At 45.3% G+C, this 14,320-nt stretch overlaps 1 protein-coding gene, 1 long non-coding RNA gene and 1 other non-coding gene across 4 annotated transcripts; 1 reads left to right on the top strand and 2 right to left on the bottom strand.

Annotated features, from left to right (window-relative positions):
* The first annotated feature begins 3,846 nt into the window (after positions 1-3,846).
* PEX12 (peroxisomal biogenesis factor 12) lies at positions 3,847-8,149 on the top strand. The gene is made up of 3 exons (XM_005899677.3): positions 3,847-4,617; positions 4,910-5,463; positions 6,581-8,149. Exons 1-3 carry the CDS (start codon positions 4,492-4,494, stop codon positions 6,978-6,980), a joined length of 1,080 nt encoding a protein of 359 aa, XP_005899739.1. The 5' UTR covers positions 3,847-4,491; the 3' UTR covers positions 6,981-8,149.
* Positions 8,150-8,902: 753 nt separating this feature from the next.
* On the bottom strand, positions 8,903-11,607 carry LOC106701033 (uncharacterized). Of its 2 annotated transcripts, XR_001351590.2 has the most exons (3): positions 11,156-11,607; positions 10,964-11,046; positions 8,903-9,183 (listed from the first exon to the last, which is right to left on the bottom strand). It is a non-coding gene; the product is annotated as an uncharacterized lncRNA (long non-coding RNA). The 2 variants fall into 2 exon arrangements; XR_011468056.1 differs by lacking the exon at positions 10,964-11,046.
* On the bottom strand, positions 9,305-9,401 carry LOC138984001 (Z30 small nucleolar RNA). The gene has a single exon (XR_011461362.1). It is a non-coding gene; the product is annotated as a Z30 small nucleolar RNA (small nucleolar RNA).
* Positions 11,608-14,320: the final 2,713 nt, after the last annotated feature.

The raw sequence follows: 14,320 nt of genomic DNA, 5'->3' as shown, positions 1-14,320 counted from the left end.
TCACTGACTCGATGGATGTGAGTCTCAGTGAACTCCGGGAGTTGGTGATGGACAGGGAGGCCTGGCGTGCTGCGATTCATGGGGTTGCAAAGAGTCAGACACGACTGAGCGACTGATCTGATCTGATCTGATCTGTCCTTCTCCAGTAGTCATGTATGGATGTGACACTTGAACTATAAAGAAAGCTGAGCACTGAAGAATAGTTACTTTTGAATTGTGGTATTGGAGAAGACGCTTGAGAGTCCCTGGACTGCAAGGGATTGACTTCAGTCAATCCTATGGGAAATCAGTCCTGAACATTCATTGGAAGGACTGATGCTGAAGCTGAAGCTCCAGTACTTTGGCCACCTGATGCAAAGAACTGACTCCTTGGAAAAGACCCTGATGCTGGGAAAGATTGAAGGCAGGAGGAGAAGGGTACAGAGGATGAGATGGTTGGATGGCATCACCAACTCGATGGACATGAGTTTGAGCAAGCTCCGGGAGTTGGTGATGGACAGGGAAGCCTGGAGTGCTACAGTCCATGGAGTCACAGTCGGACATGGCCGAGAGACTGAACTGAACAGAACTGTCCTTCTCCCAGTTTTCCCCATTTCTTTGTTCTTTAGTTTTCTTATCTATAAAATGGAAGAAACAGTAATATCCAATCATAATATTATTATAAGGATGACATGAATTAGGCTACATAAGTCACTTAACTATGCCAGCACATAGTATATATGAGGAATATGAGGCAATATATGGCCCTGTCGTTGACCAGGACTTGTTCTGAGTAGTCCTCAGAACTGTGCTTGAGCTCAGTTGTTTTAGTCGTGTCTGACTCTTTTCAACCCTGTGGACTGTAGCCCCCCAGGCTCCTCTGTCCTTGGGTTTCTCCAGGCAAGAATACTGGAGTGGGTTGCCACACCCTTCTCCAGATCTTCCCCACCCAGGGATCAAACTGGGGTCTCCTGCATTGCAGGCAGATTCTTTACCCACTGAGCTACCTGGGAAGCCTTTGGAGTGTGTAAATATTTGCTAAGATTGCAATTATCTCAATGAATTACACTGACAAACATTACTAGCCAGAAACCTGGGCGTCATTCTTGATTTCTCTCTTTCCCTTAACTGCCACATTCATTCCATCTCCAAGTTGTCAATTCTACCTTCAAAAAGTATCTCAACTTTGTTCAGTTCTCTCTGTTCACCTCATTATTCCAATCCACCATGACCTCTTGCCTGAACTACTGGAAAACTCAACTCTCCTCCAACCATTTTCCATATAGCAGCCAGATGTTTAACTTTTTTTTGAAGTATAACAAACATTTCAAAAAGAGCATACATCATAAATGTAAGGCTTGAGAAGCATACACAAAGTAAACTACATAACCATTACAGGGTCATCTTAAAAATATAAACCTGGTCATGACTCTGGTGTATAAATCCTTCAAAAGCTTCCCATTACACTTTGACTAAAATCCAGTCTCCTTCCCATGACTTAGAAGTGGTCTGGTTCCTGTCTACCTCTCTAACATTTTATTTTTTTTTTCGTCCCTCAGTTCCTCTTCATTTCACTCCTTGCTAGGTTTTGCAGCCCTCAAATACTCCAAGTTGTTTCCCATCCTAGGGGCTTTATAACTATCACTCCTATTATTCATCTTCCCTAACTCTATACTGCTGCTGCTGCTGCTGCTAAGTTGCTTCAGTCGTGTCCACCCCTGTGTGACCCCATAGACGACAGCCTACCAGGCTCCCCGTCCCTGGGATTCTTCAGGCAAGAACACTGGAGTGGGTTGCCTTTTCCTTCTCCAATGCATGAAAGTGAAAGTGAAGTCACTCAGTCGTGTCCGACTCTTAGCAGGGCTCCTCCGTCCGTGGGATTTTCCAGGCAAGAGTACTGGAGTGGGGTGCGCCTTCTCCGCTAACTATACAGGGTTGAGTTATGACTGGTTCATAATTTAGCTCTTGTTTTAACTGTAATCTCATAAAAGCACTCCCTGATTACTCTATCTAATAAATGTTCTTCCCTCCCAGCCCCCACTGCCACCCCCTTCCTAGCCCTCTTATTCCCTTTGGTAGTGAGTGAGCGAGTGAAGTCGCTCAGTTGTGTCCAACTCTTTGCGATCCCATGGCCATAGCCTGCCAGGCTCTTCTGTCCATGGAATTTTCCAGGCAAGAATACCTGAGAGGGTTGCCATTTTCTTCTCCAAGGGCTTCCTGACCCAGGTCTCCCACATTATGGGCAGATTCACCATGACTATGACTTTTCCCAAATGTACTCAACCTTTTGAGGTCCACCTAATTTCTCAGTGGACTTCTGGTCCTGATATGAGATACAAGGAGATACCAGGTTACATCACTCTAGTAGAAAGCAACTGGCAGAGAGAAGTTGAGATAAAACGTGGGGTTAGAAACAATCCTCCCTTTGGTTACAAAGGCCAATACAGGGCTTCTGTCAGAGCTAGTTTGAACAGCCTCATTTCTCCCACCTGTTATTACCATATGAATCTCACCATATTAACCTATCCGATGGCTCTTAATACCTTTTAACATAAGCACAATCAATTTTTGTGTGTCGTATCTCATTATACCAAAAACCTGAGTGGGGTTTGTGATGAGGTGTTTATTATTTATTGGCTGTAATAACTGACATTGTTATTTGACTGCCTTTTTTTCTCATGTAATAATGTCAGTTTACTTTTGAAATATTCTCAAAAAACTATTAACTGACTAACAGTAATGGCACCCCACTCCAGTACTCTTGCCTGGAAAATCCCATGAATGGAGGAGCCTGGTAGGCTGTAGTCCATGGGGTCGCTAAGAGTTGGACACGACTGAGCGACTTCCCTTTCACTTTTCACTTTCATGCATTGGAGAAGGAAATGGCAACCCACTCCAGTGTTCTTGCCTGGAGAATCCCAGGGACGGGGGAGCCTGGTGGGCTTCCGTCTATGGGGTGAAGCGACTTAGCAGCAGCAGTAGCAGCAGCAAAACAGGGAGTGGAGAGGTAATCTTAACCTAAGGTCAATCAATAGGAATCTGAATCATAAGTACAATGACAGAAATTTGTTGAAGCCCATTTATTGCAACATCAATGCCTGGGTGAGACTTTGCTAATTCTTGCTAGAAACATCCAGTAGAACTGTATAATTTCTGTTCCTTCAGAGTTGGCTTTCCTTATTTTGTTAGCTATTGTGCTGCTGCTGCTGCTGCTGCTAAGTCGCTTCAGTCGTGTCCGACTCTGTGCGACCCCACAGACAGCAGCCCACCAGGCTCCCCCGTCCCTGGGATTCTCCAGGCAAGAATACTGGAGTGGGTTGCCATTTCCTTCTCCAATGCATGAAAGTGAAAAGTGAAAATGAAGTCGCTCAGTCGTGTCTGACTCCTAGCGACCCCATGGACTGCAGCCTACCAGGCCTCTCCGTCCATGGGATTTTCCAGGCAAGAGTACTGGAGTGGGTTGCCATTGCCTTCTCCGTTATCTCTGCCTACGTCGCTTTAAATCCTTCCCTAAGGCGGCAGATAATAGTGAACCACGACCCCCGCCGCAAGCAAAGTGAGGCTTCCCTCTCCACATTCCCTTGGGTCCCTCGCCCCTATCTGGATCGCCCCAGGAACAAACGCCCAAGCTGCGGGCCGAGCTCAGGCTCCAGATGTCGATGCAGTGACCCCAACACCTTGCCAAAAAGACTCCGCAAAGAGAGATAAGAGCTGTGGCTTTCCAACAAGACAGCGACGCAAACCCAGTTACGAAAAGTAAAACCCATGAGCAGAGACCTCTCCTCCAGCCGATCGCCTCCAGTGCCTCCCTCACTTTCAGCGGGGGCGGAAGCGGAAGTCCCGATGAAGTCATAGAGTTGTCTAGTTCCGGTTTCCAGGGCCGCATTCCAGGCTAGAGCGCCTCTCCTCCGCCAGCCTTCCCCAAGCTCCTGCGGCTTCTATTTCCGGCTGCGGATTCTGTCATAAAGCGGAGACCTCCTTTCAACCGCGGTGTCCCGGGTCCCTCGCGCCTCGTCCGGGGTCAGCGCGCAAGGACGGTCACGGTGGGGGGACTGCTCAGGCCACAGCTGAGCCAAGCCGCGGAGGGCCGGCCGTACTGGTGCACATCCGATCCCTCAGATCCGCCTGGCTTTTGAACCCTCCTGAGTTAGAGCCCCTGACTGGCAGCCTCCAGGACTGCCGCTCTACAGGCCAGCGCCCAGCGCCGTGCTGTCTTCCCCGTAGTTACGCTTTGTTCCGTGAGGCGCAGCGTTAGTTGTCACCCCCTCCTACACACTATTCCTACCCACGTCCGTGTTAACTTCGTTCTTCACCTTCCTTCACTCGAACCCTCCCCCTCACCTTGCCTCCGGAAAAGGTCTTTTTTTTTTGCCCAGTTCCAGTAAAATTGAGGGGCTATCCTTTGAGATAAAAGTTACCGTTGAGACTGAGCACCCATCTGGCGCCCCCCCAAAAGTTCATGCTTACTAAAGAGCTTGTGGACAAAGTAAAACCCAGTGCACACACGAAACTATGGCCGAGCACGGGGCTCACATCACGACTGCCTCTGTCGTGGATGACCAGCCATCCATCTTTGAGGTGGTAGCACAGGACAGTTTAATGTCAGCAGTGAGACCTGCTCTTCAGCATGTGGTCAAGGTAAGGATTTAATTCTCTGGAAAGTTTTAGGGATGTCTGGGGTAAAAAAACCCAGTAATTTGAATTTGTTGGCCTCGGTTTCAAAATAATCAGTATGTAATTTATATCCTATGATTTAACAGTTATGGAGTCTCTCTTCTGTGTAGAGTGTTGTGTGCACTACATACCCAGCCCTTCAGGGAGGTAAAGGTGTAGAAAGAAAAGTGTAGAATTTAGAGGGGAAAAAAGGAAATGTAAATAACAAGGCATAGTAGCTGTTGTAATGGAATGAATTTCATTTATTTTGCTGTAGGTTCTTGCAGAATCAAATCCTGCCCACTTTGGCTTCTTTTGGAGGTGGTTTGATGAAATCTTCACCCTGCTAGATCTTCTGCTCCAGCAGCATTATCTGTCGAAAACCAGCGCCTCCTTTTCTGAAAACTTTTATGGCTTAAAGAGAATTGTAATGGGAGACCAACACAAGCTCCAGAGGTTGGCCAGTGCTGGTCTCCCAAAGCAGCAGTTTATGAAATCAATTATGTTCCTGGTTCTTCTTCCCTATCTGAAAGTGAAACTGGAGAAGCTGGTTTCTAGCCTGAGAGAAGAGGACGAATATTCCATCCATCCCCCTTCTTCCCGCTGGAAACGATTTTACAGAGCCTTCCTGGCAGCCTACCCATTTGTTAACATGGCCTGGGAAGGCTGGTTTCTGGTACAGCAGCTTCGATACATTCTAGGAAAGGCTCAGCATCACTCACCACTGCTGAGGCTGGCTGGAGTTCGGCTAGGTCGGCTTACAGTTCAGGATATACAAGCTCTGGAGCACAAACCAGCTGAGGCCAGCATGATGCAGCTACCAGCTGGGAGGTAAGGCCTTAACATTTCCCAAAGTCTTTGATTAATAAATTCTAAAATCTGATCCCAATTTCATAATTCACCTCCCTTAGTCCACTCTGAGGTCATTTCATAAAATCACTGAAAAACTCATGTGTCCATAAAATAAGGATTGCCATCCTGTTAACTTTGCGACCCTGTGGACTGTAGCCCACCAGCTCCTCAGTCCATGGGATTCTCCTGACAATACTGGAGTGGGTTGCCATTTCCTTCTCCATTCCTCCTCATACTGCCTACATTTTTGTGCACACTTGCTATGTACCAGGCCCTGTGCTGGTACACAGATGTTTAGGTATATCACCTCAATCCTTATCACAACTCAATGAAATAATGCATAAGCACCATTTAACAGTTGAAGAAACTAAGTTCTAATAGTTAAGTACCTTGCCAAAGCCACATAGCTCCAAAGTGGCAGAGCCGAGATTCCAGCCAGATCAATAGAGTTCTAAAGACTGCTCTTAACATGGTGCTCTCCCCCTTGCATTGGTGCTAGTGGTAAAGAATCTGCCTGCCGAAGGAGATACCAGAGACTAGGGTTCAATTCCTAGGTTGGGAAGATTCCCTGGAGTAGGAAAGAGCAACCCACTCCAGTATTCTTGCCTGGAAGTTCCCATGGACAGAGGAGACTGGCAGGCCACAGTCCATGGGATTGCCAAGAGTTGGACAGGACTGAACGTGCACACACATCCCACTTCTAGTTAGTGTTTGTGTTCTCCTACAAGTGCAAATATATTCCTCAATACTGCTGAGTTGTTTTTTTCCCTGGATATTACTATCCTTCACCCCCTGCCCCAAAAGGTCTATATAATCAATATACAAGTTGATTATATAGTCTGTATAATCTCACTATTTCTCAAAACACAAGCTCTAGTCATTAAAAACAAATCTTAGCTCTTATGCTCCTAAAATATTATATATTATAAGTCACAAAGAAGGAATTGTTTAGAAGGGACCATTAAGGACACAATTTTCAATCCCCAAGCTAAATCAGATTCCAATGAAAAATACAAGAACTACGTTTCTATTAGTCATTCTGTGATTATACCTAAATAGTTTCTCTTTTTGCCTCCTTGTTCTATTCTCCAAACAGCATTGGTGAGAAGATAAAGTCAGCTCTGAAGAAAGCCGTGGGGGGTGTTGCCTTGTCCCTCTCTACTGGCCTTTCGGTGGGTGTATTCTTCCTGCAGTTTCTTGAGTGGTGGTATTCGTCGGAAAACCAAGAAACCATCAAGTCCCTGACTGCTCTGCCTACTCCACCACCACCTGTACACCTAGACTACAATTCTGATTCTCCCCTGTTACCCAAAATGAAGACCGTGTGCCCACTGTGTCGTAAAAACCGGGTGAATGACACGGTTCTCGCCACCTCTGGCTATGTGTTTTGTTATCGCTGTGTGTTCAATTACGTGAGGAGTCACCAGGCTTGTCCTATCACAGGTTATCCAACAGAGGTACAGCATCTGATTAAACTGTACTCCCCTGAGAACTGAAAGGGATTAGCACCTTACCTCACAACAAAATGATTGTACTGTAAGGCCACAGGGCTGGTTTTCCACAGGGTAAATAGCATTTTTGATACTTCTCACTCTCAACTAATAACTGTGAACTTCAGACAACCACATGGATTTCTTTAAAAGGATTTACTCATTGATCTTAACCTTTTAGCTTGCTCCCTAGACACCCCTACTTAGAGTTGACTGAGCTGGTTAGAGTGAGAGAATCAGGACTGGCAAGGGATGTGAGGGTCAGCAAAGAGGAAGGGATCAAAGAGAATACTTGACACAGAAGATCTTCTCTCCCCTTTGTTAAAGGACAAGAGGTATAGAAGCTCTCAGGGAAAACCCAAGTTAGATGTCATTAAATGGGTGGTGAATCAGAAACAGGCCTTTTTGGAAAAGAAAGCAATAACCAGCCCGTGTGCTCAGTGGCTCAGTCATGTCCGAGTCTTTGAAATCCCATAAACTGTAGCCCAAAAGGCTCCTCTGTCCATGGGACTATCCCGGCAAAAATACTGGAATGGGTTGCCATTTCCTCCTCTAGGAGAGCTTCCCAACCCAGGGATCGAACCTGCATCTCTTGTAGCTCCTGTGTTGGCAGGTAGATAAATTCTTTACCACTGAGCCACCTGGGAAACCTGCCTCTGAGGAATAGGTTTTATTGGCTTGCAAACAGTATGAAATACGGACTTGCTCTTTATAGACATACTTAGAAACACTTTAGGAAAACAACAGCTCCTCCCATCTGCTGTGACCCACTTGTTACATAACACCTGCTACAGTTTATCAACTTTTAAAGTTCCCTTTGTGAACCACAGGTGTCTTCCTTGGGAAACTGGTTAAAGGAAAACAGAGGTTGAATGTATATACAGAATAGTCTGAAGATTTCAATGTGAAAGCAAAGTGACTAATGAAGAGATGGTGTAAAATACTGACCTAACTGTGACTGTGTACATAAAGCACCTTTCAATAAGCTCTTTCTGCTTGTTGTTAAAGAGTTTGCTAAACTAACATGAATTATTCTGGCTATTACTGAAGTTTCTATGAAACGCTTAAATAAATTTTAAGAATAAATGTTTTTGGCAAAGAGCTGTTCCATGTCATGATTATGTGAAAACTGAATGATGAGATATTTATTTATTTTTGGCCACACCTCAAGTCTTGTGGGATCTTAATTCCCTGACCAGGGATCAAACCCAGGCCTTCGGCAGTGAAAGCCTAACCACTGGAGTCCTAAGCACTGGACCGGCAGGGAATTTCCTAGTTGAGGTACTTACAGTAAATTTTCATTTAGATCACTTTGGACTTTTTGAGGCATTTTGGATTATTTTGCTGTTTTCGCTAATTGAATACTTGGAGAGAAATCCTCTACTCCAACAGCAAGAAATTAGTCTTGCATGAAATACCTTATTCTACAGAAACTAAGTTGCTGCCGCTGCTAAGTCAATTCAGTCATGTCCGACTCTGTGTGACCTCATAGACGGCAGCCCAGCAGGCTCCCCCGTCCCTGGGATTCTCCAGGCAAGAACACTGGAGTGGGTTGCCTTTGCCTTCTACAGTGCAGAAAAGTGAAAAGTGAAAGTGAAGTCGATCAGTCGTGTCCGACTCTTAGCGACCCCATGGACTGCGGCCCACCAGGGTCCTCCGTCCATGGGATTTTCCAGGCAAGAGTACTGGAGTGGGGTGCCACTGCCTTCTCTGAACCTATGTAGAAAAATGCAAGCCACTGGATCGGAAGGTTGGTGAAAATATACAGGTTTTTTTTTTTTTTTAATCATTACTAGAAGAGGAAGAATGAAAATTCTAGTAAGTGCCTCTGCTGAGACAGGTGTTTGCTAATACAACTCATTTTAGCAATTCAAAGCACATTTTCTGACACCACAAAGGTAATAGAAATATTGAAACAGAATAGCCTATAGATTTTAAAATATTTAATTTTTTAACTTGTTTAAAAGTTAAACCCAAGACATACTGACTTAATGGGAAATCCAATGAGCAACACTTTTCCAGGCTGAACACCTGTTTTCCCTTAGTCTGCCCCAAGAGAGCATGTACATGTTAATTACTGTTATTTTACAATCACTGCTAAACAAGCATTTTAACACAGTAATCAGTCAATAAGGGAACTGAACCAGATTCAGGGATGAAATAATGCAGTCTTCCATGAAGATATCAAAGCAGTATTTTTCACCTCAACCTACAAAGAAAACATGAAAGTATCAGTAATACAAAAGCATATTAAAGAAATGCTCTAACATAATAAAGCCAGTATCCAAATAGGCTAGAACATACCAGTGTAGAAAAACCACAACCAGAATCAGCTCAGAGAGAAGATTAAGGGGTCATACCCTGGTCAAAGCCAACACTGAAGCAATGGCGATACCAGGTCAGACTATGCTTCACTCATCATCGCATCATTGCTTTCACCTCCTTGTATTTCATAAGAGCAGCCCCAAACCCTATTTTCACATCAGAGAAAACTTAGGTTTACCCATGGAAAAAAAAAAGGAGCATGGGCTTTCAATATTGCATCTTCCACTATGCACCTTAAACAACTCTGCTGTACAAAATGTTAACATGAACAAGTTTTGTTTTGGGGTATGTGGTTTTCTTTGGTTGTTTTTATTTTTATTTATTTTTTTTCCTTTGGTTGTTTTTAAAATACACAGTAGAGAAGCATTTACAGTTCAAAATAATTTCTGGTTTTAGTGAGCCCAAACACCATGCATGATAAAATCTTAGGGATTGTCTGTGAAGGGATTTATAGTCTAGTTCTAAAGGAAAACCTTCAGGAAAGATTTTCTACTAAAAAGCCTTTATAAACTCCAATTCATTTAACATATAATTTGATTTACAATTCTACTGCCAATAAAGATGAAAAGTATTAGCCATAAAAATTTTATACAAGTCTTCTAAAGAATCCAAAACCTGAGGAGGATATGATTTGACAAAGGTGCATAGCAAATTAACAACAGAGTTGGAGGAGAAACAGGTCTGGTTACCAGATTTATACTTTTCCACTACCAGCTAAATATAAGGTTTAATTTCATTTTTCTCCAGAGGATGGGCAAGATAAAGGAAACAATGCAAAGCCTGAGTAATTCACAACCTGGATAATCAATTTCTGAATGAGAAAGTTGACTACATTTTATTTATTCTAAATGACGCCTTCTCGTGGTTTGCAAACAATGTCAACCTCTCCAGCTTTTCAGCAGAGTACTGTCAATATATAAGTAACAATTTTGGACACACAACATGCTTCAGTTGGCCACTTATAAAACTGATAATAGACTGATACTCCCTAGTTAAAACTGGACAGCTACATATGGCCTGTGTTCTCCATTCAGCAACTAAACTCCACAAAGAGAGGGAAACTACTAAAAACAAAGTGCCTTTTTAGAGGCTTGAGCCTTGATCACACCAGCCTTTGCAGGAGTACATGTTACAAAAAAAAACAAACGAGCTAACAGAACTTAAATAACTCTTGTCTCAAAGCAGGAAACTTGTGAGCTGAACTCCAAGTGTGCTCCAGTCACTCACAGTGGGCACACTTTCCTAGTTCTCTTCCTCTGTAAACTTCTCTCTGTCTGGCGTGCCTTCCCTACCCCTTTCAATCTGGAGAAAGTCTAATTATAGTTCTAAAGCCTTGTTCAAATGTCACCTCTGTTAAGTGAAAGTCGCTCAGTCATGCCGACTATTTGCGACCTCATGGACTATACAGTCCATGAAATTCTCCAGGAGGGGTAGTCCTTCCCTTCTCCAGTGGATATTCCTGACCCAGGAATCGAACCGGGGTCTCCTGAATTGCAGGCGGATTCTTTACCAGCTATCAGGGAAGCCCCCTTCTCGGTTAAGTGGTCCCTAACTCCCTCAGTTTACCCCCTCCTCTGACTCTCACAGCACTTTTTCCGACCATAGTAGGCGTCACACGCCAAATATTCACTCATTCCCATCCTCCACCTCCTTGTCTCACCCACCAGTCCCATCACACAGACAGAGCTCCTGAAGAACCAGGACTGGGTCTCACTGGCCTTTGCAACCATTACACTCAGCAGGGAACCTGGGGCAACAGAAGGCGGCACAATAAACGAGGGTTTAGTTTAGTCAATGAATGACCCTCCCTACTAAACCCTATAAAAACATCAGCACAATTTATAAAGCTGACTTACCTCCAACATTTCATGCTGGTTTAAGGACGTTCCGCAAGCATCTATAAGCCCTCCTCCCTCCAGCTTCTAACTCAAGGCTTTCTGCATGGCGCCCTGCGCAGGACCACCAATGCTTATACGCAGTGGACTCTCAAATGATGATGATAATAAGAAAAATAACAATACTACTAACACTACTAATACGTCCAAACCTCACCAACTTCAGGAAAGACTGAAGGAAGCCATTCTTGTGGGCGAAACACAAGTAAGGCCGGAGCCAGGGCGCAAACCAGAGCTGCAGGCAAGGGCTCTGCAGTCCGCTTTCCGAACCTCCCAAAACGCTTACGTCCTACATTCTCACGAGGCCTGCCCGGGTCTGCTGAGGCTCACGGCAGCCCACCCTGTGCTGTACAATAGGAAGCCAGTTGCCGCTTTCCAGACTCCTGCTCCTCGCGGCAGGGCCGGCAGCCCCGGCGAAAGGAACAACCAATCACGCGGTGGCCAGTGGATCACGTGGCGCCCGGGCTGGTGCGGAGAGCAGCCAATCGGAACGCGAGGCGAACTTTGGGGACGGAGCCGGCCAGAGGGCGCAAGCGCATTTGCAGTCGCTCTGTGGCTGGGCGGGTTCTGAAGCCTGAGTTAGAAGTTAGACGCGGAGTGGTTTCTGCCGCTCTTTCAATTCCTTAATCTCCTACGTTGGAGAGGCTGTTATCTGGAGTGCCTTGTTTCACTAGGGAAAGGCATCTGAGGCAGGGTTGTAGAGTGTGTGTGCCCTAGACTTTTGGGACTGTCGGCTAAAAAAGATGTACAACATGAGAGTTGTGAGTTAAGTTTTATTTGGGGCAAAATGCGGACTGCAGCCTGGGAATAGCTCTGAGAGACTGTTCCAGCGCGGGAGTGGGTGAAAGACAATATGTAAGGTTTTGGTGAAGGGGGAGTTCAATACCATGAAGCACTCATTTTACAAAAGGCTTTTTGTTAGTCATGAGGATCTGATGTCACCCGGAAGGGATTTAGTGCTTCTTTAGGTATGAGAAGGAAATAGCAACCCACTCCAGTATTCTTGCCTGGAGAATCCCATGGAGGGAGGAGCCTAGTAGGCTACAGTCCACAGGGTCACAAGAGTCAGACACGACTGAGCTACTTCACTTTCACTTTCACTTTAGGTATGAGGAGATGGAAGGTTTGAGATCATAAAATCTGTTCCTAAAAACATCCAACTATCTAAAGACCTGTCCCACCAGATTCCCTGGAGCACAAAGTGCCTCACTTCACCCTGAACTCCCTCCGGTTGTTGAAGGTCAACAGCTATAGCATGGGGTTCACTCTCCGTAGAGGCAGATGGCAAACACCTATGTTTTTCAGTCGTTGGCAGTGCTCTTGCTAAGTGCCAATTTGTAGTTGACAGAAAGAACTATCGGTTCAGACGGTGATCCAACAATACGGCACTTGTGCCAAACTCCCGAGAGCTAGAGAGGTTGGGGTGAACTTTGATGAACGTGCCCCTTCTTCCCCACCCAGGGGAAACTCATTGGCTGGTCAGAGGTTTGGGCGCTTCCTAAACAATAAAAAGAGGGCATTAAATATCAAAGAACTGCAAAGGAGTGCAGGAAAAACGTCGTGGAAGAGGTGGCCTTTGATCTGGGTCTTGAAAGATGCGTGGGATTTGAGAATTAGGAGATTCTGGGAGCAGATAATTTAACTCTAGAATTAAATAAGAAAGCGTAGGTGAGTGAGTGAGAGTCGCTCAGTCGTGTCCGACTCTTTGCAACTCCATGGACTTGTAGCCCACCAGGCTTCTCGGTCCATAGGATTTTCCAGGCACGAATACTGGAGTGGGTTGCCATTTCCTTCCAAATTTAGGTAAGGTTGAAATGGTGTAGTGTTTCTCAAAAGTCAGTGAGTTAGAAACACCAGGAGGAAAGTTAACATAGACGTCCTAAAACATCAAAAAAAAAAAAAAAAAAAGGGACAAAACTGCACAACTCAGTTTTCCGGAATCAATAAGGTTGAATCTGGAGGTGGAGCCCCCAGGCGTGTATATTTTTAAGAAGTATGTTAAGGGAGCAGGCTCCCCAGGTGGCTCAGTGGGTTAAGAATCCTCCTGCAACGCAGGAGACGCAGAAAGATGCGAGTTCGATCCCCAGGATCCCCGGGTCAGGGAAGATGCTCTGGAGGAGGGCATGGCAACCCACTCCAGTATTCTTGCCTGGGGAATCCCATGGACAGAGGAGCCTGGTGGGCTACAGTCTATAGAGTCACAAAGAGCTGGACACGACTGAAGCAACTGAGCACACACACACACACGTGCCAGGGGAGATTCTGATTCACACCAAAGTTGAGGACCAGTGTTAGCTGTGATGAAAGGGGGTGGCACGAATTGAAAGACAGGCCAAGATGGCGGCTTACTGCCTGTGTAGTTGAGACTATTCTGGACAAAGTGGGCAGTGTGAAGATTTCAGAGTCTGAGGAGATAGGTGATTAGACATGAAAACCCATTAGGCAACTATGTTTTTAAATAGATGGAAGGAAGGCAGAGTGAAAGAACGGGAAGCTATTTCAAGTGATGGCAAGTGTCCAGGTGACAGCTAGCAAGAAATGGACAGGTGGCATGTGAAGGGTGGCAGGAGGATAGGGATGGGGAGAAAGACATGAAGAAATAGAAGGAAAGTGTGGAGAAAAATGGAATGCCTTCTTTAGAGACCTATTAAGGATCCTCATTGTACTTTAGGGGCTTCCCTGATACCTCAGTTGGTAAAGAATCCACCTGCAATGCAGGAGACCCCGGTTAGATTCCTGACTCAGGAAGATCCACTGGAGAAGGGACAGACTTCCCAATCCAGTATTCTTGGGCTTCCCTTGTGGCTCAGCTGATAAAGAATCCTCCTGCAATGCGGGAGACCTGGGGTTCAATCCCTGAGTTGGGAAGATCCCCCGGAGAAAGGAAAGGCTACCCACTCCAGTATTCTGGCCTAGAGAATTCCATGGACTGCATAGTCCACGGGGTCACAAGAAGTTGGACATGACTGAACGACTTTACTTTCATCACTTTCATTGTACTCTAAAAATAAGAGAGTTTAGACAGTGAAGAGAATGGGCCTTTGCCAAGTGCTGTTTCCTTTTCCTGGTTTTCCCCTTCCTTCCCCATCACCCTTTCTCAACCTGGTGCGTTCTTACTTGCAGGAT

Source organism: Bos mutus, chromosome 19 (genome assembly GCF_027580195.1).
Source record: "Bos mutus isolate GX-2022 chromosome 19, NWIPB_WYAK_1.1, whole genome shotgun sequence".
NCBI classification, from domain to species: domain Eukaryota; kingdom Metazoa; phylum Chordata; class Mammalia; order Artiodactyla; family Bovidae; genus Bos; species Bos mutus.
The sequence above is the reverse complement of the archived record's forward strand: the minus strand, read 5'-3'. Positions and strand labels throughout refer to the sequence as shown.

Excerpts from the sequence above, each read along its gene's own strand:
- PEX12 (XM_005899677.3), top strand. The coding sequence starts at position 4,492 with ATGGCCGAGCACGGGGCTCACATCACGACTGCCTCTGTCGTGGATGAC. Across the intron at positions 4,618-4,909 it reads CTCTTCAGCATGTGGTCAAG|GTTCTTGCAGAATCAAATCC; the intron begins GTAAGGATTTAA and ends ATTTTGCTGTAG. Across the intron at positions 5,464-6,580 it reads ATGCAGCTACCAGCTGGGAG|CATTGGTGAGAAGATAAAGT; the intron begins GTAAGGCCTTAA and ends TTCTCCAAACAG.